General features: G+C 43.9%; 1 protein-coding gene across 13 annotated transcripts in view; it reads left to right on the top strand.

Annotated features, from left to right (window-relative positions):
- Window positions 1-22,336, top strand: part of AGAP1 (ArfGAP with GTPase domain, ankyrin repeat and PH domain 1) — a 550,747-nt gene that overhangs the window by 438,013 nt on the left and 90,398 nt on the right. For 7 of the 13 annotated variants that reach the window (XM_082466340.1, XM_082466330.1, XM_082466334.1 and 4 more), the window contains one exon: window positions 21,645-21,719. The exons of the other annotated variants lie outside the window; for them this stretch is intronic. In XM_082466340.1, coding sequence (XP_082322466.1) covers window positions 21,645-21,719 — 75 coding nt within the window. The remainder of the gene's footprint in view (window positions 1-21,644; window positions 21,720-22,336) is intronic. 13 annotated transcript variants of the gene reach the window in all.

Below are 22,336 nucleotides of genomic sequence, written 5' to 3' on the forward strand. Positions count from 1 at the left end.
GGCCGGCCAGGTAGCCCCTGCAGGAAAGGCCTGTAGGAGTGGAAGCCTCAGGAGGCAACACCAGGGCTGGCGGAGCCACGGGATCGCTGTGGTCCAGGGGAGGAGGAGAGCGCGAGGAGGGGCCGGCCGGCCAGCCAGCTCCCTGGACAATGTTTAAATCACTGACTGGAAACCGAGATTTGGGTTCAGCTGGCCTGCGGGGAGCCTGGGCGCCAGGTGATTCCAACTGAGCCAGGAGTGAGAACCGGAGGTTCATGTGAAGGTCACCTAGGACTGTGTCACGGATGAACATCAGCAAGGTTCACACCCAGCAGAGTGCGGGTCACACGCCAGGACCTGGCAGCCCCCAGAAGACGACTTGACGTCATTATCCTGCCCCGGGCGCTCTACCATTAGAATGCCTCGTCTGTTTTATTGGTTTTATACTTCTCCTAATTTTATTGGTTTAAATCAAATTTCAAACATATGCAAGCTCAAATATCGTTATCTGTTTTCTTAAACAAGATACCAGAATTAGTATTTGAGCTGCTGTTTTCAAGGCAAGCCCTGCCCCTTGAAAAGCACCTGCCCCTCCCTCTCTACGTGACCTACTGCTGTAGCCGGCCACATAGACAAACAGATGGACTGTCCACCCCCTGGAGCAGAGCACCCCCTAAGAAGCTTCCCTCCCGTCTGTGGCTGAGGAATTAGGACAGAAACAGCCGGGAAGGCTTGTCTCTGCTCTACGGTGTCTGGGACCTGCCCCTAGAAGACTCTAAATCCAGGGGCTGGAAACGTCTGGAGTGCCGGTCACCACGTGTCTGACTGTTGGTGCTGCCTCTTGGGACCTTGGCCGTCGGCCGAGACACCTACACGGGATCCCTCCACGTGGCCAGGCCTCCTCCCAGCACGGTGGGCCAGCATTGCAGGAGCCACGTTTCCTCCTGTGTCCTCGCCTCGGAGGGCGCACGCTGTCCATCTCTAGGAAACACGAAGGCCTGGTTCCAGGCACACTCCTGCCGGAATGTGGCAAGATTCTAGAAAAGCCTGTGAACCCCCATACTGCTGTCGCCGTTGTGGAAAATGTGTCCCAGATAGTAAATAAATATATGATAACGTCCGGCTGTGATCAAGCAGTGGAATGAGATGAGACAGAGGAAGAAGACTCAGGTCCACCAGGTTATTTTCTTGGGGACAGGGGCCCAGGAGGCTCCCGAGGCAACTCGGAGCAGAGAGCCCACAGAGGCGAGGCTGGCGGCAGGTGGCCCTCTGGGGTCCGCGTGTTCCCGGCGAAGGAATCATGATCTCGCTGTAGTTATGGGGGCCTCATTAAACTCAGCACTTGTCTCTAGTCAATATTGTGATCTATATGCATGTTTACGTGCTACCATATCATTTTAAACAAGCTGACTTTTACTTCGATCTCAACGTTGGAATTGCTGGTAAAATAACTGGGGAAATATTTTATTTTTTTTAAGAATTGTTGGGAATTCCCTGGCGGTCCAGTGGTTGGGACTCAGCGCTTTCAACTGCCGGGACCCCGGTTCAATCCCTGGTAGGGGAATTAAGATGCCACAAGCCACACAGCATGGCCAAAAAAAAAAAAAGAATTGTTATACGTTCCTTATTTCTCCAGTCTTTAATTTCAATATCTTCTAGCTTGTTCCCCACATACAATTATATTCCCATATTTACAGGATTTATTCTTTCCAAGCAGCACTATGAGTCAGAAAATCATACTGTTTTTAAACGTGGTCCAGAGAACCACCAAATACAGAGGGATGCTCAAGAAAAATGGATCCCTTTTTACGTACATCACTTTTAACAGTTTAAGATAAAGTAGATTAAATATTTTAAAGTTTTTAAATAGTTTTATTCTGCATAGGATTACTTTCAGAGGTTGGCGAATGACATTGGGAGTTTTCCAACAGCTGGAAAAAGACACGAGCATCTAATACTGGGTATTCTTTCTAGTGCTTTCAAAGCGAAGGCAATCACGTAAGGCTATCTTGCTTCATGGGTAATTAAGGCATTTCACTCTGCAATTCCTTACTCTAATGAAGAAGAAGAAATTTCTCTTTTGCTGAAATATTTCTTGCAAGGGTTTTATTTCTACTCATTGCTCCGACTTTGGAAAATGTTCCTTTTACCTCTGATGGTCTCCTCTAATATCTTCTTGAATTGTGAGTCAGGGGAAAAAAAGTATAAAGATTCTGTACAGATTCAAACTTTTTAAAAATGCTTAGAATCTCGCTGTCCATGAAAGCGAAACAGCCAGCATTGCAAGTGCCCAGATGCCCTATTCTTCCTCAATTATCAGCGAGACTCTGCTCTCCTGGTGTGTTTCTTCCCACAGTGTATGGCCAATCCAGGCAGGCAGGCGGCCAGGCACCAAAAGGGGGTGTGATGGTGAAGGTAAGGATCCCAGGCAGCTGGGGGGATGGTCAGGAACTCAAGCCATCTTGGGTTGAATTCCAGCTCCACCTCTTACTGGGGTGACGGCCTGGGCCGGTTCCTCGTGCTTTCCTGCCCCGGAGCTCTCAGCCATAAGCTGGGACAGTAAGCCACCTAGGACTGTTGTCAGGGCTCCGTGAGCGCATGTGTAGGACGGAGCCTGCCCCGAATTCCTGTCTTGGGATTCAGTTCATATACATTAAAATATTACTCTCGGGAGCCCAGTTACTCGCAGTAAATTTGGAGATTATACTGGCTCACCTAACAAAGGCCCAGGGACACTGGGTTCTGACTTAAGGGATCACTTGTTAAATTGTGCTTTTCTTCTTTTTCTGTTTGTTTGTTTTTGTTTTTAAGCATATAAATCAAAGTTTCATTTTTTTATTTTCTATTTTTTAAACTTTATTGGAGTATAGTTAATTTACAATGTGTTAGTTTCAGGTGTACAGCACAGTGATTGTTTCTTTTTTAATTAATTTTTATTGGAGTCTAGTTGATTTACAATGTTGTGTTAGTCTCTGCTGTACAGCAAAGTGAATCAGTTATACATATACGTATATCCGCTCTTTTTTAGATCCTTTTCCCATATAGGTCATTACAGAGTATTGAGTAGAGTTCCCTGTGCTACACAGTAGGTCCTTGTTGATTGTCTGTTTTATATATAGTAGTGTGTATATGTTAATACCAAACTCCCAATATATCCTCCCCTCCCCTTTCCCCCTTGGTACCATGGGTTTGTTTTCTACACCTGTGACTCTATTTCTGTTTTGTAAATAGGTTCATTTGCGCCGTTTTTTTAGATTCCACATACAGGTGGTAGCCTATGATATTTGTCTTTCTTTCAAAGGTTGTAGACAGTAACCACCAGAGGTTATTCCATTAAGTAGCATGGATGAAATTTTTAAGCTGATTCTTCTACTCACCCAGTGTACCCCGCCCGCTAATGTCCTACCCACCTGTGGGTCCGTGAGCACAGGTGGGCACCAGGGAGAGTGCACACCCCCAGTGCACTTCGGGGTGGGTAAGAGCTGTTGCCACGCGGAAGTGGGTCCCGCTCATTGGGCTCTTCCGGCCCCTTCTGGTGGATCTCCAGGGTGAGCCATGCTCCGTCTGCCTGCAGTTCGTCCAGGGCTGGGGAGCCTGTCCGGCCACAGAGGCAAACTTAGAAATGTCTGCCCTGTCATGACCACCATCATGACAAGGTCATGGAAGGTCCCTGGTAAAATAGTGGCAAAAGTTACTGTTAAAGGTGAGGAAAAACTTCCTAATTTTAAGACATGGATTTTCATGTGTATGGCCTGAAAATGAAACTTTACCAAAGACTCTGCATCTTAGACACTCTAGTTCCTACGTGGAGTTTTTAATTTTTTTTTTTAAGTATTTCTTTATTTGTTTATGGCTGTGTTGGGTCTTCGTTTCTGTGCGAGGGCTTTCTCCAATTGTGGCAAGCGGGGGCCACTCTTCATCGCGGTGCGCGGGCCTCTGACTATCGCGGCCTCTCTTGTTGCGGAGCACAGGCTCCAGACGCGCAGGCTCAGTAGTTGTGGCGCACGGGCCCAGCCACTCCGCGGCTTGTGGGATCTTCCCAGACCAGGGCTCGAACCCGTGTCCCCTGCATTGGCAGGCAGACTCTCAACCACTGCGCCACCAGGGAAGCCCCCTTACGTGGAGTTTTTTCCCTCGGCACTGAGAGCAAGATGTATAAAATGCCCACAGTTCACGGTGGTACAGCTAAAAAGGCTGACCCTTGGTGGAGGAGGGGGGAGGGGGAGGGCAGGGGGCACAATGATCTTTTCCTCAACTCATGTTTCTCTACACAGTTCGGTTGACAATTACTTTCTGCCACAGGGCAGCCTTGTATTGTGTACATGACATGTCTGGTTTGAAACACTTCACATGGGGCTAGTCTTGCCCCTTCCACTAGACGGAAAGCCCGAGAAGGCAGGAGACACACCTCCTGTGTGCCTGTGTCCCCACAAAGCCCAGCACCTTGCACGCCCGTGGCGTGTACCTCACAGATGCTTGTCCACCAGGTAGAAAAAGAAGAGCACCTCGAAGGGCCCGCTGGGAGGTACTAATTGGTTTCCAAGGTATTTCTTTTGGATGAGGATGGTCTTATGTGATATCAGCCAGTGTTTTCCGAAAGTTTGTGTTACCGAACATGAATCCAACAAGATGCTCTGAAAGACAGAAGTTTGCAGAGTGTTGTTTAGTCTAGATCCGTCTTGGAGTTTTAGATGCACATTAGCAACTTGAGGGCTCTGAGAAGCCCTCCATTTAAAAAAAGGAAAAGAACCCCCTCCCCGCTTCCTTGGAAGGAAGGTTATGATGGCCCTCAAGGCGGTGCTTCTAGTACAGACACCTTCCCCAGCGCCTCCATCTAGACGTCGATCCACAGCCTCTAATTCCTCCAGGACTCGGTGCTTGGGTTAAAATACCCTTTATCTATCACCTGAAGTTATATAACACACTTTCCATATGTGTCCTAATTAATAACCGTGTAGTTTCATTTTCTCATCTCAGCAAACACGGTCATCTTAGAGAATGCCTATCTTTGAAATCCACTGCACTTAGCATTTTTTTCCTGCCTGTGTTTTTATGCATTCCTGAAATTCCTGGTTACATTTAGAAGTCTTTCCCAACTTTTTCACGCTATAGAATAGCCGACAGAGATGATGTAATTTATAAGATGGACCTCAAATTCATTTCTGTTCCTGTAACTGAAATCTTGTCGTGCTTGCACTTATGTACATCTTAAATTTACCGATTGATATGACAATAGTATAAGTAGAGGCTTGTTCCTTTCTGTTTTGAAAGTTGAGAAGTAGATCATCATCATCATCATCATAGCTAATATTTACTGTTTATTCTCTGCCAACTCCATACTAATTACACTCTGTGCATTATCTTATTTAATTACTTTCCCCCCAATCTGGTGACACAGGCACCAAGCAGCAGCAGAGGGCTCAAAACGCCAAGCTGTTCTGGTTTTCATGTTATGTCAGTTTCTCGGGGGACGAGCCTATTGAATTGATTTGATTTTTACCAAAATTAGACTAAGACACAACATGTAATACCATAGAAATAAGTGTGTTTTTTTGAGTGTTGTATATAAATAAAATCTTTAACGTCCTTAAAGCCATACTGCCCCCCACCTGCAACCCACCCATAGAAAAACAGAAAAAAATATACCTAAAGAATAAACATCCTCTGTTCCTCATGGGTGGAAGGAACATTCTGCGCACAGCAGCCCTGCACTCTAAGGTGACAAACAACCTTGATAGGGTGCTTTGATGCCGCAGATCAGACTTTGCCATGGAGAAAATCTATCTGCCATCCAGAGACGATCCAAAGTCATTTATGCTTTGATCCTACTGACAATTCCATTTCTCCGTGTTAGGACCGTGCTCTCTCTAGCTGTGCCTTATCTTTCTTTCTTGTTGTACCTCTTTCTTTTCTCTGTCTCTTCTCTCCCTCACCCATCGCCAAAAAAAAAAAAAAGAAAAATCCATTGTGCAAATTGATTCGGAGATCAGCCTTGATAAAACACCAGTATTTAGCCCTCACTGCCTCAGCGCAGCCGTGGTATTAGCTGTTCCTGATTACCTGGAAGTGCAGGCTGGAGCTGCCTTTTCAGGCTGGAGGTGTGCGGAGATTAACTGGGGGCTTTCCAGCCGTTTGTCACACAAATGGCAGTGCCAGTAAACTGAAAAACGATAAATCATTTTTCTCAAGATTGAAACCTTTTATCAGTTGTGTCAGTTTCATTATTCAATAAACGATTAGTAGCAGCCATTGTCATTCACTCATCCGTATTTAACCACTCAGAGCTTCTGCTGGCTGAGCGGGCACCCGGCATCTGCATGGGAGGTGAGGACATCTTTGAGGCCCAGCTCTCCCCGGGAAGGTTGCCGGACTCGCCAGTCATGGCAGCTTGACGAAGGGAGAGAAGTAAAGTGTCTGGTGTACGTCTTCTAATTTTTAAAGTTCTGCTTTGACATGGTTTCTAGTTATTGGGTGGGCATTTTTCTTTGACCTCCCACCCTGCCTTTTATTTAAATTTTTTTGCCCTTTAAATGCCAACCGTCTTGATTAGAGAGGTGAGGTTGCTCCTACGTGCCCCTAAGTCAGGGATGGAAGCACGAGCTGGAGAGCCAAGCCCTGCCGACTCTCAGGCTGCCCCTTTGGGACTTTCTGTTGGTCATCAAACCCAGTTTATCTGGAGGGAGGAAAGAGGGTGGAGCCATAGCTCCCAGCCTGCGGATAAAGGACCTCTGGAGATGCCAAGGGTCTTGAGTCCAGGTGTCCTCTGTATAGACAGAGGTGTATGTGTACTGACATTGTGATTGACAGGAAGCAAAGTCATTTTAGAATGTTGCTGAATCACTGTCATCCAAAAGGGAGTGCATATATTTTAAAAATTGGGAACCACTGGGAGAGATTTATCTCTGCAAATTTGTTGTTACCTTTTCACCCAAGTTGAGTTTATCAGAAAACATAGTTCTACCACTAGTTAAAAGTAGAAGAGGGCTTCCCGGTGGCGCAGTGGTTGAGAATCTGCCTGCCAGTGCAGGGGACACGGGTTCGAGCCCTGGTCTGGGAAGATCCCACATGCCACGGGGCAACTAGGCCCGTGAGCCACAACTACTGAGCCTGCGCGTCTGGAGCCTGTGCTCCGCAACAAGAGAGGCCGCGATAGTGAGAGGCCCGCGCATCGTGATGAAGAGTGGCCCCCGCTTGCCGCAACTAGAGAAAGCCCTCGCACAGAAACAAAGACCCAACACAGCCAAAAATAAAATAATAAATAAATAATAAATAAATTAAAATTTAAAACAAAAAGTAGAAGAGAAACATCACTGAAGTTATATATCACTGGGGCCTTATTTGATGATTCTAGTAGAGTGTTACGTGGCCAGCAGTGGAGAAGTGTGTACGTGTGTGTGTGTGTGTACATAGCAACATGCATAGTGCCTTTAATGAAGGACTTATAAAATATTATCATTCCAGAAATCATTCTGAACTGTATTTCTACAACTTGCAGAAATATCTCCATACTATCTTAAGATTAATCATCTGTATTTTTTCTTCTCTGTCGTACATTTTTTTGAGAGCTGTGGCTATATCTTGCACCTTCAATTCCCATAGCACCTGTGTCCAGACACTGCACACAGGATACTATATGGTTAGTGGTTGATTATATATTGATCCCTGTTAAAATGTTTGGTTTATTGTTTAAGAAGATGTCATTTTGAGACCTTCTAAGCTGCTCCAGTGCAATCTCTAGGATACGTAATAAAAAAACCTGTCTTGATATCTGAAAAATTTGAAGTCCATTCAGATGAAAGGTTCTGGTCTTTTAATTCTAGTAGTGTCTTCTGTTGAAATTCCTCTCTCCAACCCTCCTGTGTGTGTGAGAGAGCTACTGTATGTTTCATAAACTGCTTCAAATTCTAGTTTTATGACAAAAGAGATGTGAAAAGAATATGTTCACAAATAGTGTCACCACCACCCCCTATGGCGGGGTCATCAGCTGTTGTTACAGAGTTTTTTTGGTAAGAAAGCCTTTCATCTGTTTGTCTTCGTTGGAGGTTCTTGGCCTTTGAGGATGGAACCCATTGCATCCTTCTGTACCTCTTGGATGGGGCATTTAAACATTAAAAAGAGGGAGATGGATGACGCCATAGGAGCCATGCTGAATGGCTGGACTTCATAAAATTATTGAACTTTACCAAAAGTTACGGAAAGCTATTTCATTAACACATTTCATTCCATTTATACTATTTCTTGCCTTGAGTTCAGCATGTCCTCAGATTGTTCTTTTAATGACTGTGCTTCCTTAGAACGAAATCTGTATGAGTAGGAGGGGCAGAGTGGCTGGATTTGAAGCACACCCTCAAGACACCTGCTCTATTTCCAGCACTTCTTTTACTTTGCTCACTGAAAAAAAAAGGAGAGTTGGGGGTCCACAGAACTAATGCAGAAGTTCATTAGAAAATCATTCAAATTACAGGTTCAACCGGAGTTGCCTTCACTCACGTCCTTCTTGCTGTTTGAGACTTTCTTTCCAGGCATCTGTGTACGTAGAGTGGTCTTGAGCCCACAGACCTTCTGCCCTTCTTGGTGTGTCATCTGCTTTACTCATCGTGGCAGCTCTGGGATGGAGCTGATGCCAAGGGGACCTGTCCCAGAGCCCCAGTCACCCCACAGCCACCCTGCGCTACTGCCGGCTGGGGCGGTGAGAGTCCCAAGCACCAGCTTTTCCTACCCCACTCCCCACCTGTTCTTCATCGTACCTCACACCTGGCACTTCTGGGAGGAAGCAGTGTAGACGCCACACTGATCACATTCAGTCGTTAACCCACTGAGACCAGACACACACCCTGCAGCCAGTTCTCCTCCCTGAAGGGAGCAATGCATTGCTGTCCTGATGCTTTTTTCTTGGCAGTTTACACGTCCTGTCCACTCTGGAAAACATCAGTGTCTCCCCCAAAGAATTAGACAAGTTTAAATAATACGGTTTTTTTTTAACCTAAATAATGCATATACGGTACAGATTTATATGTTCCCTATCCGTTCATGAAAGTGATGGTTGAAAACCTTAAAACCATCAGGCCTTGAACTCAGTACTTCTGTGACATAAGTCAGTTTAGTATTTCTTTTTCTTGCAATTTATTTGGGGTTTTTATATATGAAATGGGCATTGGTGAGAATAGCACCTCATATCGTGTGTCCTAGTAAAACATACGTATTTTGGACCGTATTTTCTGGATGCACTAGTGATTACAAACTTGTTTTTCGTATATAACTATCACTGTTCATCCCCGTTTAAAAGATGCTAATTTTGTCTCCTGACAAAAGTCTTAAGGCCGTTCTTAAGTTCAGACCTTCCCGGAATAGGTAAGTCACCACAGATGAATCTCAGGAAGCCAGCTTAGCATGACTCTCCTCTTTAATTTTATTAAACCCTGTCACATTTATTTAAAAGGCGATTTTATGTGCTGATTAGAAGCTGAGATCTAAATTCAACATGAGCACAAACACTTTTTTCCCAGTGGATCAAAGCTCATTTTTTTTTTTTAATCTTTTTTATTTATTTATTTATTTATTTACTTACTTATTTATTTATTTATTTATGGCTGTGTTGGGTCTTCGTTTCTGTGCGAGGGCTTTTCTCTAGTTGCGGCGAGCGGGGGCCATTCTTCATCGCTGTGCGCGGGCCTCTCACTATCGCGGCCTCTCTTGTTGCGGAGCACAGGCTCCAGACGCGCAGGCTCAGTAGTTGTGGCGCACGGGCCCAGCTGCTCTGCGGCATGTGGGATCTTCCCAGACCAGTGCTCGAACCCGTGTCCCGTGCATTGGCCGGCAGACTCCCAACCACTGCGCCACCAGGGAAGCCCCAAAGCTCATTTTTTAATTGTTAAAAGCTAATCCTGGAAGTTAGCTGGAAACTTGTTCAAACATGGTACGTTTTTATTAAATATACTTTGTAATCCATTAAAGGGGAAAAATATTTTAAAGGTCAACAATTCTAAATGAAATATAAGGAGACAGCACAGTAACCCAAAGAACCAGCATTGGTATATTATTGCTTCTAAAGAATACTAGTTAGCAAACATACTCTGAAACCTACTTTCACAATCATAAATCAAATAGCACATCTTTTCACACAACTGCCAGTTGGGGTAGGCGTTCAAGTTGTTAAGAACTTCAGTAGCACATGTGACATGTAATATTGATGCCACACTAAGATTTCAAATTGTCTTTAGCTTGTAAAAGTGGATTTAGTGAGTAGAATAAATGATATATTGTGATGAGCTAGTCCTCTCCGTATATATTCCAAGTTACAAAATTTTCCCTTCATTTGGTAATATTACTCCTGGCATTTTATTCTAAGGAAACAATTAAAATAATTGGGAGGCAAAAACATATTCCTGCCCAAAGATGCTGATTATAGTATTTTTAATAGACTTTATTTTCTAGAAAAATGTAAGAGGTACAGAAAATTTGAGGAGATAGTATAGATATACCACACAAACACACACACACACACACACACACACGTACAATTTTCCCTATTTACATCTTTTATTAGTATGGTATATTTCCTATAATTAATGAACCAATAGTGATATATAAGTGTTAACTAAAGTCTGTACTTTATTCAGATTTTCTTAGTTTTTACCCAGTGCCTCTCTCTGTCCCATCCTGATCCCATCCTGGATGCCTCATGACACGTAATCCTCACATCTCCTTAGGCTGCCCTTGGCGGGGACGCTTTCTCGGGCTTCCCTTGTCTTTGATGACTGACAGTTTTGAGGAGTACTGGTCAGGCATATTGTAGCATGCCTCTCTGTTGGGATCTGTCTGATATTTTTCTCAGGATTAGTCTGGAGTTACAGGTTTGGTGGAGGAAGACCACAGAGATAAAGTGCCCTTTTCATCACATCATATTGAGGGTACACACCATCAACATGACTGGTGACTATCAGTGCTGACCTTGATCACCTAGCTTGAGGTTGTGTTTGTCAGTTTCCTCCACTGTGGGCTTCTCCCTTCCGCATCCCCACTTACACACGCTCCGCTTTGCGGGGAGGTCTCTCTGCACAGCCCTCAGTTAAGCAATGGACAGTTAGGCATCACCTCCTGTAGGTGGGGCACCTATGGAAACTGTTTGAAATTCTTTCTGCATGGAAGCTTTGCCTCTTCTCCCCATTTATTAATTTATTCAGTCATTTATATCAGCATGGACTCTTGGATATTTATTTTATACTTGAGGTCATAATCCAGTACTACTTTGTTTTTCTTCATGCTCAAATTGTTCCGGCTTCAGCCATTGGGAGCTCTTTCAGTTAGCTCCCGTACCCTTTTGTCCTTATCTCCATCAAGGTGGGTTTTGTTTACCTGTTTGTCTTAGCACTTCTTTACTTCCTAGAACTACAAGGTGCTTCAGGCTCACCTTGCATTTTTCCTGTCTCGGTCCTAGAATTAGCCATTTCTCCAAAGGACCCCTGGTTCTGTTTATTGGAGAATGGTATAAGAAACCAAGATCTGGGGTCTAGGTATGCTTGTTGCTACTGGGATGTCATTTCTTCTTGGTCTTCTCAGCAGACTTAGCAAAGAGAAGAAATACATGTGTGTATTCTAGCATGTATATACACATATATATATAAGTATTTCTATATGTAATTATCTGTACCTATATTAAGTGAAACAGATTATAGTATCTTTAATAGCATAAAATTGGAACTCACTAAATGTTTAACAGTAAGGAATGGCTACAACTATGATATATTTTAACTCCACAATGCAACTGTTAAAAGGGATAGTTTTGAGAACTCTGGTAACTGTAACACCTTACATACAAAAGTAGTACAGGTCTGTCAGAGCTGTACTTATAAGTGTGATAATTACGTATGTATGTGGATAAGAACTTTAAAAGAAAAATGGAAGGGGTAGTTAGATTAGTCATGGTTTATTCTTACTATTATACTACTATGAAATTAATTTTGCTTCTGCAATAATAGTCAAGTAATCTAACGTGTTCTTGCTGGAAGCTGAATAAAGTTAATGTATTTAAATTTTTAATTTTTAAACGAAAGAAATGAGACATTTGTTATTTTGTTGTGTCAGCACTGCAGTACTTTTCCAGGCCCTCCTTGGATAATAACGACATTGTTTAATCATTCACAATAACCAAGGAGCATGCTAAGAAGTTGTGAAGTTATAGTCAAGCAGTTTTAGGGGGAAGAAATCTGTTAGTGTTTAAAGGAATGTATTTCCATAATAGCAAGAAGAATCAAAAGTTTCGAATTCTTCTTTTGTTTTCCTACTCTGATCTTTGTACTTGATTGGCTCAGTAAGTACCAAGGATCTTATGGCTTCCAGAATTTCTCAAACCACAAATCAGAATGCTATTGAGAATTTCCGGTGAAGTCCTTCTTTAAATGCAATATGTTAAAAATGTTTTCTAGAAGATATTTTCACCAGTCTTCTCAGATTCAGATGGCCACAGGGGGAACGTGATGGACTGAATAACCCCAAAGGGTATCGTTTCACTTGGTGGTTGTAGGAAGTCAACTACAAAGATGGCAGATCAAATGCAATGTCTGCCATTGTTGAAGCTGGTGGTCCAGTGATCACAGCCCCTCAATTACAGCCCTTCCATAGAGCGCGAGGGGCAGTCATTAAATCATCATGCCTTTGATTAGTTGCTCTAACTGGTCATTGCCTTTGAAATGTGATAGCACAATTTGAAGTTTTATTAAAAAACTTTTTTCTAGAATTGCTGAGAAAGATGTTGTGTTTAAAAAAAAAAAAAAAAAAAATCGAAAAAAGGCCTGCCATGTATTCTATTGGAGGAGACTGAGAAGAAGAAAAAGAAAAAGGAAGGAAAGAGGAAAAAAGAAAAGACGAATGTTTCCCATTATCACTCATTTCAGTCACAGAAAGCCTAAGGTGGTCCCCGTGTGCCGGCCTTCCCCTCCCAGCACTGCCAGCCTTGGGCCTGCCTACCACTCCTCAGAGCAGCCGGCCCTCGGGGAGGGGGCACGAGAGGGGGACAGGTCGGGGGACCCTCCACCTCTCCCAGACGCTGCTCCTGCTTGCCTGGGTAAGCACAGTTGCTCACAGATCTCACAGAAGATGATCTTCACACACATCGTCCAGCTTGAACAAACTGATTTGAACCTCACTTTTTCTGCTTACGTGAGAATTTGATTTACTTTTTGTTTCTGTTTTGAATGCCACGTGTCCAGTCCTATCCTACGGAAAGATTAGGGTATACATTACCCTGTTCGCTAAGGAACCAGGCCTAAAGAAAAAAAAGCAGTTCCTCGTGATGCTGGGGACCCAACAGTCACGAGTGGGCTCTGTTCTCACACCCTTATCACATCCCAAAAGAGAGTGAGGCCGAGAGGCCAGGGAGCCCCGATTTCAACATCCTAACAAGCCACCGCCCGCCCCTCAAAAGCCTCCCCTTCTCAGAATGAATAGCTACTCCCTGAAGACATGGAAAGAAGTTTCCATCATTTACTGATGGATTTCTCATCTCCATCTGAGAATGTGCCAAAGCTAAAATGGGGATATTCTACTTCAAGTCACTTTTTTATTTCAGCCCCTATTGAAAGTTGTACTCTCGGTGTCAAACTGAAATACCCAATTAATTTTGGGTACACTTGAACCCTTGCTCTGCAACTCAGTGTGTTTCTAGGCCGAAAGAGAAACTAACACTCCACCTAATTGGAACTTCTGGTTTTATGGCGTATCCTGGAGTTTTTGTTTCGTTTTTATTTTCCGTGTTTTCCAGGGTTAATGGTGTTTTCTGCACGCGTCTACATTAGCCCACTGTTTGGAAGCCCTCGGCAGTTTTCAAATCGTAAGAGCTGTAAAGAAGCCCCCAATACAGAAATTGTATTGGCTGTTAAGAAAGCAGTTATGAGTTATTGGAAATGGAATTAAAATTGTCTAATTAAGGGTCGATTCCTTATTTCGGAGTTCTGTTTGGTTTGGTATCTTGTCTTGTGTCCTATGACTTCAAATTACGAAAAGAACACTCGTCTTGCTGGAAACGGGGAAGGATGAAGTTATTTTGCTTCCTGCACATTTGTCCTATTTTGCTTGGCCTCAGGTTTTGTTTAATCCTCTCAAAGGCCCTTTTAATGGACGTTTCAACATGACTGCCTCTCTGTGTGGTAGCCTCTAGGAAGCGACCATTATGTCAAGCCCCTTCACAGCTAAAGTAGTGACTTCACATAGTGGAAGAATCTTCGGGGTTGCATCTTATGGGGAAAAAAAGAAAAAAAAAACCCACTGCCTTTTTATAAAAGAACAGAACATTTACCCAGTCTTGTTGAGCACGTGAATGCTCAGATGGCCGGCACAAAAGAAATCTCCAATCTCTAACCTCACAATGAAACTGCACCGGCAAAAGATCACGGGACACCGGGCGCACTAAAGTGGAAGGGACACAAAACCACAGCAGAATCCGACCCTGCCTGCAGAGGTTCCTGGGGGACTGTCTTTATCCAGCATCCTGGTGCCACGGTCCGGCTGCAATGCTCCAGGGAGCCCATGCAGTTCCCCCCCGCACAAGTGGCATTTATACTGATGGCATCTCTACAAATAAATAAATACACATCCGACGTGGACAGGGAACAGTGCTATCAAACGAGGTTATCATTTGGCTCCTCCAAGAGGTACAAGTTTACACTCCCTGGTAGGAATGGAGAGGGTTATTTGTTTCGTGCTGAGACAAGACAGTCTTAGAAATGAGTGGCACACCCTCGTCAACCCAGCCCCTTCTTCTGCCTAGGTAAAAAGATCCTATTAGTTCTCGTAATTGATTCTGAGGGCTGCGGCGTGCAGTTCGCCAGCCCTGCTCTGTTCACACCAGGGATGTGATTCATGCACACTTGAGCATCCAACATGGCTGACAAGGCTCGGACACACAGTTCCCGGCTGCATCATTTTTTAATCAGCTATCTGAGGAATATTTATCTAATCAACAAAGAACGCTGTCAGAAGGAGACCAGAGGGGACATTAATACAAGTCTGTGGTCTCCTGGTACTATGATGGAGGAAGAGTTTAGGATAAAACCCTGCTCGTTTGAGCATGCCAACAGACTGCAGAATATTTTTATTCCGCTTATAAAGAGCTAGTCAAAGGATTCTCATGTTGGAATTCCGCTGTGTGATTAGTTCTCAGACATTCATTTGCTGTAGTTAAAATTTTGTTGTTGTTGTTTAGAGAAACAAAATGAATTTTCCTTTAAAATAAAATTTTAAATGCCTTATGATCATCACAGGAACTTGTATGAAAAGCTGTAGCTTCCAGAAATAAAGAGGTGTGTCATAATTGGGAGTCGTTAACTCTAAATGATTCCAGCTACTCTTAGTAGAAAGCCATAATTTGCACATTTTCCCTTTCTCTCTGTTTCCTTTGAAAAGACGGTGACTGTCTGTTTGTAATTTCGAGGAGTTGAGTGTATGGTGCCATACCTCCTACGGTCATCCGAGCACAGAAATCATCATCTGTAACTCCCAGACACCTTAGAGAAGTGTTCTGTGAATTAAACTTCCTGTCAGCTTTTCTTCGTTAGCTGTGCGACTCAGGATGGGCAGCAGTTGGGACCTGGGTGAGCTGGGTCACAGCCACCCACCTGCCAACCTGGAAGCCCACTACCCCAGAAAATTAATCAGTGCAGGATGTGGACATCAGGGCTGCGCTCAGGAGGGGACAGTGTCACGTGACATCCCCCAGTGCACACGCTCCTACACTGGTTACCGTTAGTACCAAAGTCACCTCTCTTTTCCTCTCTCTATAATTCAAAGATCCCCTTAAAATTTCCGTTTTAATAACACCTTCAGTGTTCATACACAAGAGGGCTCTTTATTAATTTTAAGGGGAAGTGACAATACCATTGTTATTATAGGGCGGTAAACTTTTTGTTTTCTTATCATGTGGGGCATGAGTCTCTGTACTGTCTTAACTTGCCTTTTGCGAAATTTTAATCCTAAGAAAATATCTTCCAACCAACCTAATGACGAGTTTCACCTCCTCCTCTGTTTTTTTTTTTTTAAACATCTTTATTGGAGTATAATTGCTTTACAATGGTGTTAGTTTCTGCTTTATAACAAAGTGAATCAATTATACATATACATATGTTCCCATATCTCTTCCCTCTTGCATCTCGCTCCCTCCCATCCTCCCTATCCCACCCCTCTAGGTGGTCACAGAGCACCGAGCTGATCTCCCTGTGCTATGCGGCTGCTTCCCACTAGCTATCCATTTCACATTTGGTAGTGTACATATGTCCATGCCACTCCCTCACCCTGTCACATCTCACCCCTCCCCCTTCCCGTATCCCCAAGTCCACTCTCTAGTAGGTCTGTATCTTTATTCCCATCTTGCCACTAGGTTCTTCATGACCTTTTTTTTTTTTTCCTTAGATTCCATATATACATGTTAGCATACTGTATTTGTTTTTCTCTTTCTGACTTACTTCACTCTGTATGACAGACTCTAACTCCATCCACCTCGCTACAAATACCTCCATTTCATTTCTTTTTATGGCTGAGTAATATTCCATTGTATATGTGCCACATCTTTTTTATCCATTCATCCGATGATGGACACTTAGGTTGCTTCCATGTCCTGACTATTGTAAATAGAGCTGCAATGAACATTTTGGTACATGACTCTTTTTGAATTATGGTTTTCTCAGGGTATATGCCCAGTAGTGGGATTGCTGGGTCGTATGGTAGTTCTATTTGTAGTTTTTTAAGGAACCTCCATACTGTTCTCCATAGTGGTTGTATCAACTTACATTCCCACCAGAAGTGCAAGAGGGTTCCCTTTTGTCCACACCCTCTCCAGCATTTATTGTTTATAGATTTTTTGATGATGGCCATTCTGACCGGTGTGAGATGATATCTCATTGTAGTTTTGATTTGCATTTCTCTAATGATTAATGATGTTGAGCATTCTTCCATGTGTCTGTTGGCAATCTGTATATCTTCTTTGGAGAAATGTCTATTTAGGTCTTCTGCCCATTTTTGGATTGGGTTGTTTGTTTTTTTTGTTATTGAGCTGCATGAGCTGCTTGTAAATCTTGGAGATTAATCCTTTGTCAGTTGCTTCATTTGCAAATATTTTCTCCCATTCTGAGGGTTGTCTTTTGGTCTTGTTTATGGTTTCGTTTGCTGTGCAAAAGCTTTGAAGTTTCATTAGGTCCCATTTGTTTATTTGTGTTTTTATTTCCATTTCTCTAGGAGCTGGGTCAAAAAGGATCTTGCTGTGATTTATGTCATAGAGTGTTCTGCCTATGTTTTCCTCTAAGAGTTTGATAGTGTCTGGCCTTACACTTAGGTCTTTAATCCATTTTGAGTTTATTTTTGTGTATGGTGTCAGGGAGTGTTCTAATTTCATACTTTTACATGTACCTGTCCAATTTTCCTCTCCTCTGTTTTTAATTCTCAACCATCAGCTGAGTGTCCCGTGTACCGCCTCTTGCTGTGATATTCATGTAGTAGTCTGGTGTTTAACACGGTTAATGTTTTGGCGCCATTATGGGGAGAATGCTACGCTGTCCTGTTAAAGGCTCCCTTTCTTGGGTCTGCTGACGTTTCTGCCAACCCAGACTGGGGTTCAGAAAGTTCCATTTAATTTGCAGGCTGCAGGGAGAAGTGGCCCATCTCACCATCTGCATTGGGGATGACAGTTAGTTTGCACTAGATCTGAGATTACGTACTGTGGGGTTCTGTGTCCATTGAGAGGTGTCTGCATGTTCTCAAACACCGGACAAGATGCTGAGACATGATGCCATTTAACTAGTTATATAAGGCATTGTGGCAATGTGCTCACAGAAGAGACTGTTGTTTATCCAGTCAGCAGAACAGCAGGATGGAAAACACTGATGGAATGCTCACAATCTGCTGCCTTTTTGTCCAAAACCAGGGGAGATTCTTGTATTAAAGTAATAGTTTCATGAGAAATAACATGAGTGAGAAAAGCACAGTAAGTTAATCTTTGTTTAAAAGAAAGAAACTATATTCCTGAAATATTTTTTTAAACTAAATTTTTTAATTAAAATAAAAATTATCCAGAAAATTTAGTCATTTGAGCTAGTCCACATGAAGTCCTCAAGAATCAACCGTCTAGATTACCACAGTTTATTTATCCATTCACCTACTGAAGGACGTCTTGGTTGCTTCCAAGTTTGGGCAGTATTATACAGCGCCTAAAAGAAGTGAGCTATCAAGCCATTACAGAGACACGGAGGAAGGTTAAATGCATATGACTAAGCGAAGGAAACCAATCTGAAAAGGCTGCAGGCATACTGTATGATTCCAACCATGTGACATTCTGGAAAAGGCAAAACTAATGAAAAGATCAGTGGTTGCCAGACCACAGAAGATCTTTAGGGCAGTGAAACTCTTCTGTAGGATACTATAATGGTAGATACACGTCACTATACATTTGTTCAAATCCATAGAAAGTATAACACCAACAGCGAACCCTCATGTAAACTATGGACTTTGGGAAATAATGATGCGTCAGTGTAGGTTCATTTATTCTAAGAAATGTACCACTCTGGTGTGGGATGTTGATATTGGGGGAGGTTGTGTGGGGTGAGTGAGGGGTGGACAGCCGGTATATGGCAACTCTCCGTATTTTTCATCCAATTTTGCTGTGAACCTGAAACTTCTCTAAAAAATGAAGTTTATTTTAAAAAAAAGAATCACCGTCTATTCCAAAGGCCTGCGGTCAGGGGGTGCTGCCAGCACGATGGCCACGGTGTGTGCTGGTCAGTGGAGCTAGGCATCCAGCCCACGGCAGCAGGTTGGATAATTCCTGGGTCCATTTGGTGCCGTGTCTTCGTTTCCTTTAGCGGTGAATCCAGGCAGCAGCATTGCACATAACCAGAGATTTTATTGATGATAATATGATTGTATTTTCCCGTTGAGAAGCTTCTAAACAAGTGGACTTAGAGCAATCAATGCCCCAGGAGACAAATGCACGTCTCAGGACCTTGGTATCAGCCAGAAAAAGTCCATTTGTTTAAGAGGAAGAAAAAGGCATGACATTTTACACATTAAAATTGATTATTTCATCAATAGGTTAATAGAAAACCAGGCTGCAAGTTCACTTCCTGCTTATATATCCATATGGTAATGGGAGACTGGGGTATGAAAAATGCAAGGCGGAAAGCAGGCAGGAAAGAGGTTTTCTGCACCAGAGCTCCCCTCCCTTGCACAGAGGTGCCCAGCCCAGATTCTGCCTATTTATATGTAAATGCTTTAGAAAGAGGTAAGTTTTTCCACTGAGGAGTGCAGCCTCTGTGGCTGCGACTTTCTGGAACTTGTGAAACGTGGGCCAAGACACCAGAGCTCGGGCTATTGAAATAATTAAACACACACTTAACTCTGTGAATGTCTCAGTTATAGGAGGAACCCGGTAAATATCACTGAACATTTCCAAAGTAAACACTCGAAAACTGCGACCGGTTTCCTTTGTCTCAAATGACATTTGTAATAGTGGGTGTACCTGAAGCTCCCCTTGCCATGTGTGGTGTTACCTGGGACGATCCCGTATAGATAAGATACCTTAAGGATGTAGAGATAAGGGAAACTTCTCCATTGATGGAAAACTAAATTTAGACGCATATGCTGTAGAAGGGTCTCAGTCACCAACCTTACTAGGTTAGAGATGACATTTCTTTTTTTGTTTTTTTTTAATTTATTTTATTGAAATATAGTTGACTTACAATGTTGTGTTAATTTCTGCTGTACAGCAAAGTGGTTCAGTTACACATATATATACATTCTTTTTCATATTCTTTTCCATTATGGTTTATCACAGGTTATTGAATATAGTTCCCTGTGCTATACAGTAGGACCTTGTTGTTTATCTGTGCTATATATAATAGTTTGCATCTGCTAACCTCAAATTCCCAAGACATTTTTTAGTAAATTATTTGGGTTTTCAAGCCACAAGGTCATTGTTAGCTGTTTAGTTATAGCTTCACTTTTTCTCATTTTGAATCAGGTGACAGCTAACTCACAACTAGTTTGTACTCTCAGTAACATAAACTTTGCCTCCTGATTATACAGTACCGTTTCGGAATTGCGTTGGTTCCCTTCAGTGTTCCTATTTCTCACATGTATCTTATATTGTCACGCCAAAGCAATCCAGTGTGCACCAAAGTGCTTGAGATGCGCTTCAGCAGCAGAACTCCTTGAGAAGACCTGGTCCTCACCCCGGTCATTCTGTGGTCCCCAGAACTTGGTACCCCCCAGAGCCTCCACCGTACTAGTTGAGGTTGGGTCCTTTGACCTTAATGCTACCAAAGGCAAGAACAGCCAATCTGTCCTAAGCCAGGAATGCTTTGGGGTGAGAGAGCTGGCCACTGGCCAGTGCGTGCCTCGTTTTCTGGTCAGTCTGTGACCGAGTGGGTCAGCCTAGCTTTCTGCGGTGAGCTTCAGACACACCTGCGGAAATGCACACACCTGCCTCGCCAGGTGAGCGCTTCTTACCTGCATTAAACAAGTGGTTATCCAATGAAAGCCGCGTGCAAGGTTTGACGAGTTTCTCTTCCCGGCTGTGGAAGTCAGAAGAGACAGATGGTCCAATTACGCCCCTTCTTCAGGAGCGTGGGTGACTGTGGCCATCACCGACCACGCCGTCCATCCAGCCCTTGGATCTGTGGCTGGATCTTTCGCCACGTTAGCCTGAAGACTTGCTCCTCAAAACCCTGTTTAACTCTTTGCTTTTTACCATATGTCTCCTCTGAAGGGCTGGCAGGAGTCAGCCTCTTGGCCACAGGTGTCTGCATTCCTGAGTCGGGGGTTGGGAGGGTGGAGGCGGTGAGGAGGTGAGGATGGGTCTGTGAAGAAGAGTGTCCGCGGAGGTGGGAAGGGGGCATCTCACCCCCGTTAGTCACAGCACGCAGTGTGAGCCGTGGGCATGTCATGCCCGTGTTAAACTTGTCGCGCACTTCACTTCTGAACCCAGGGCTGCTCTGTGGGTAACCTGGTGTCTGTCTTTTTCTCTCGGATGCTTTCTTCAGTGAGCTGAGAGCTTCAGGAGGCCCGTGCCCTTTGGCTTCCTCCATTCAGAGCCTCCAGCCTCCTCGCCATAGGAAGGAGAATGGACCACCCTTCAGCCACAGCAAGATGGTAGTCGAGTTTTGCTAGCGTAGGTTCCTATCCAGATCAAACTACGTCTGGGGAGAAAATACTTCATTTTTTAACAGCTCTGGGCGTTGCACACCTGCCATCTGTAGCATACACAGGAACGGCTAATCCCTAGAGTCCCTTTTGATTTGACATGCTCCCAGTGTTTTGCCAAATCAGAAGGCTTATGGCGACCGGCCTCGTAGCTCCTTCAAAAGATGCTCCCAGCCCCCAGGGAAAAGACCAGCTTTGTGCATTGTCTTGAGTAGCCACGTGTGGAACCCAGCAGGGCAAAAGGGGTGCATGGGCTTCCTTGCCTGGGCGTTTGTTGGATTCTGTGCAAAGCTAAGGATGCTTTTTTGGCCTTCCTCTGCCCTTCCTGAGTTTCTCTGCGCTTTGGGGTGGTGAGGCCCGGCCGGGAGGCCAGAGGTGATGTCACGTGCTACTTGGACATTTCTTTTCTCCCCTTTTCATCTGTTTCTTTTCCTTTTTGTTTTCTCTCTTGTTCCCCCCCTCCCCTCTCTGCTCTCGGGATGCAGCCAAACGCAAAGCATGGAAACTAAACCGTGTTGGTAGCCTGCGAAATATCCACAACAGCAGCACCAACACCGAAGGTAACGCCGCCCCTCGGCCCCTTCCCCCTCCACGCCGGGTCCTCCCAGCCTCCCTGCCTCCCTGCCTCTCCGCCTCTCCAGCGCTGAACTGGAAATGCGATTCGCCCAAAGCCGCATGCACCCTGATTGTGTTTGCACAGTCATTCCCGTGGTCTTTCCATCTTTTTGTTTGTGTGTTTTATTTTCCCATTCATGTTCCTTTCAGCTTACTTAAATTTTGACCTTTCCCTTGCAGTCGTAGAGTAGTGATGTTTAAATTACTTCACAAACCTATTTTCTCCTCTTTTTTCTTTTCCTTTATACATGTGGGCACTCAATGTAATATTTCCCAAGTTATTACAGTTTTTAAAAGTGTTAGTATCAGGTGTAATGATCTGTAGCCAAATACAATAGTGTGCCGTGACATTTAAGTAACAGTCTTAATTTGTTTTGTGGAAACATTCTCCATAATGCTCTCTGCAGCTCTAATACAGAGGCAGCCAGGCCCGGGTCATTTGCATGGCCTGCTATTGCTTGTAAATTCAGTATATTGTTGTGTTTCTAAAGGTCGTCTGGTGCCAAAGTTCACAAATTGACTTGCGTTGCTTTTTTCACCGAAGACAGCCGTCATTGCTTTT

Source organism: Balaenoptera physalus, assembly GCF_965194825.1.
Source record: "Balaenoptera physalus genome assembly, chromosome: 6".
NCBI classification, from domain to species: Eukaryota; Metazoa; Chordata; class Mammalia; order Artiodactyla; family Balaenopteridae; genus Balaenoptera; species Balaenoptera physalus.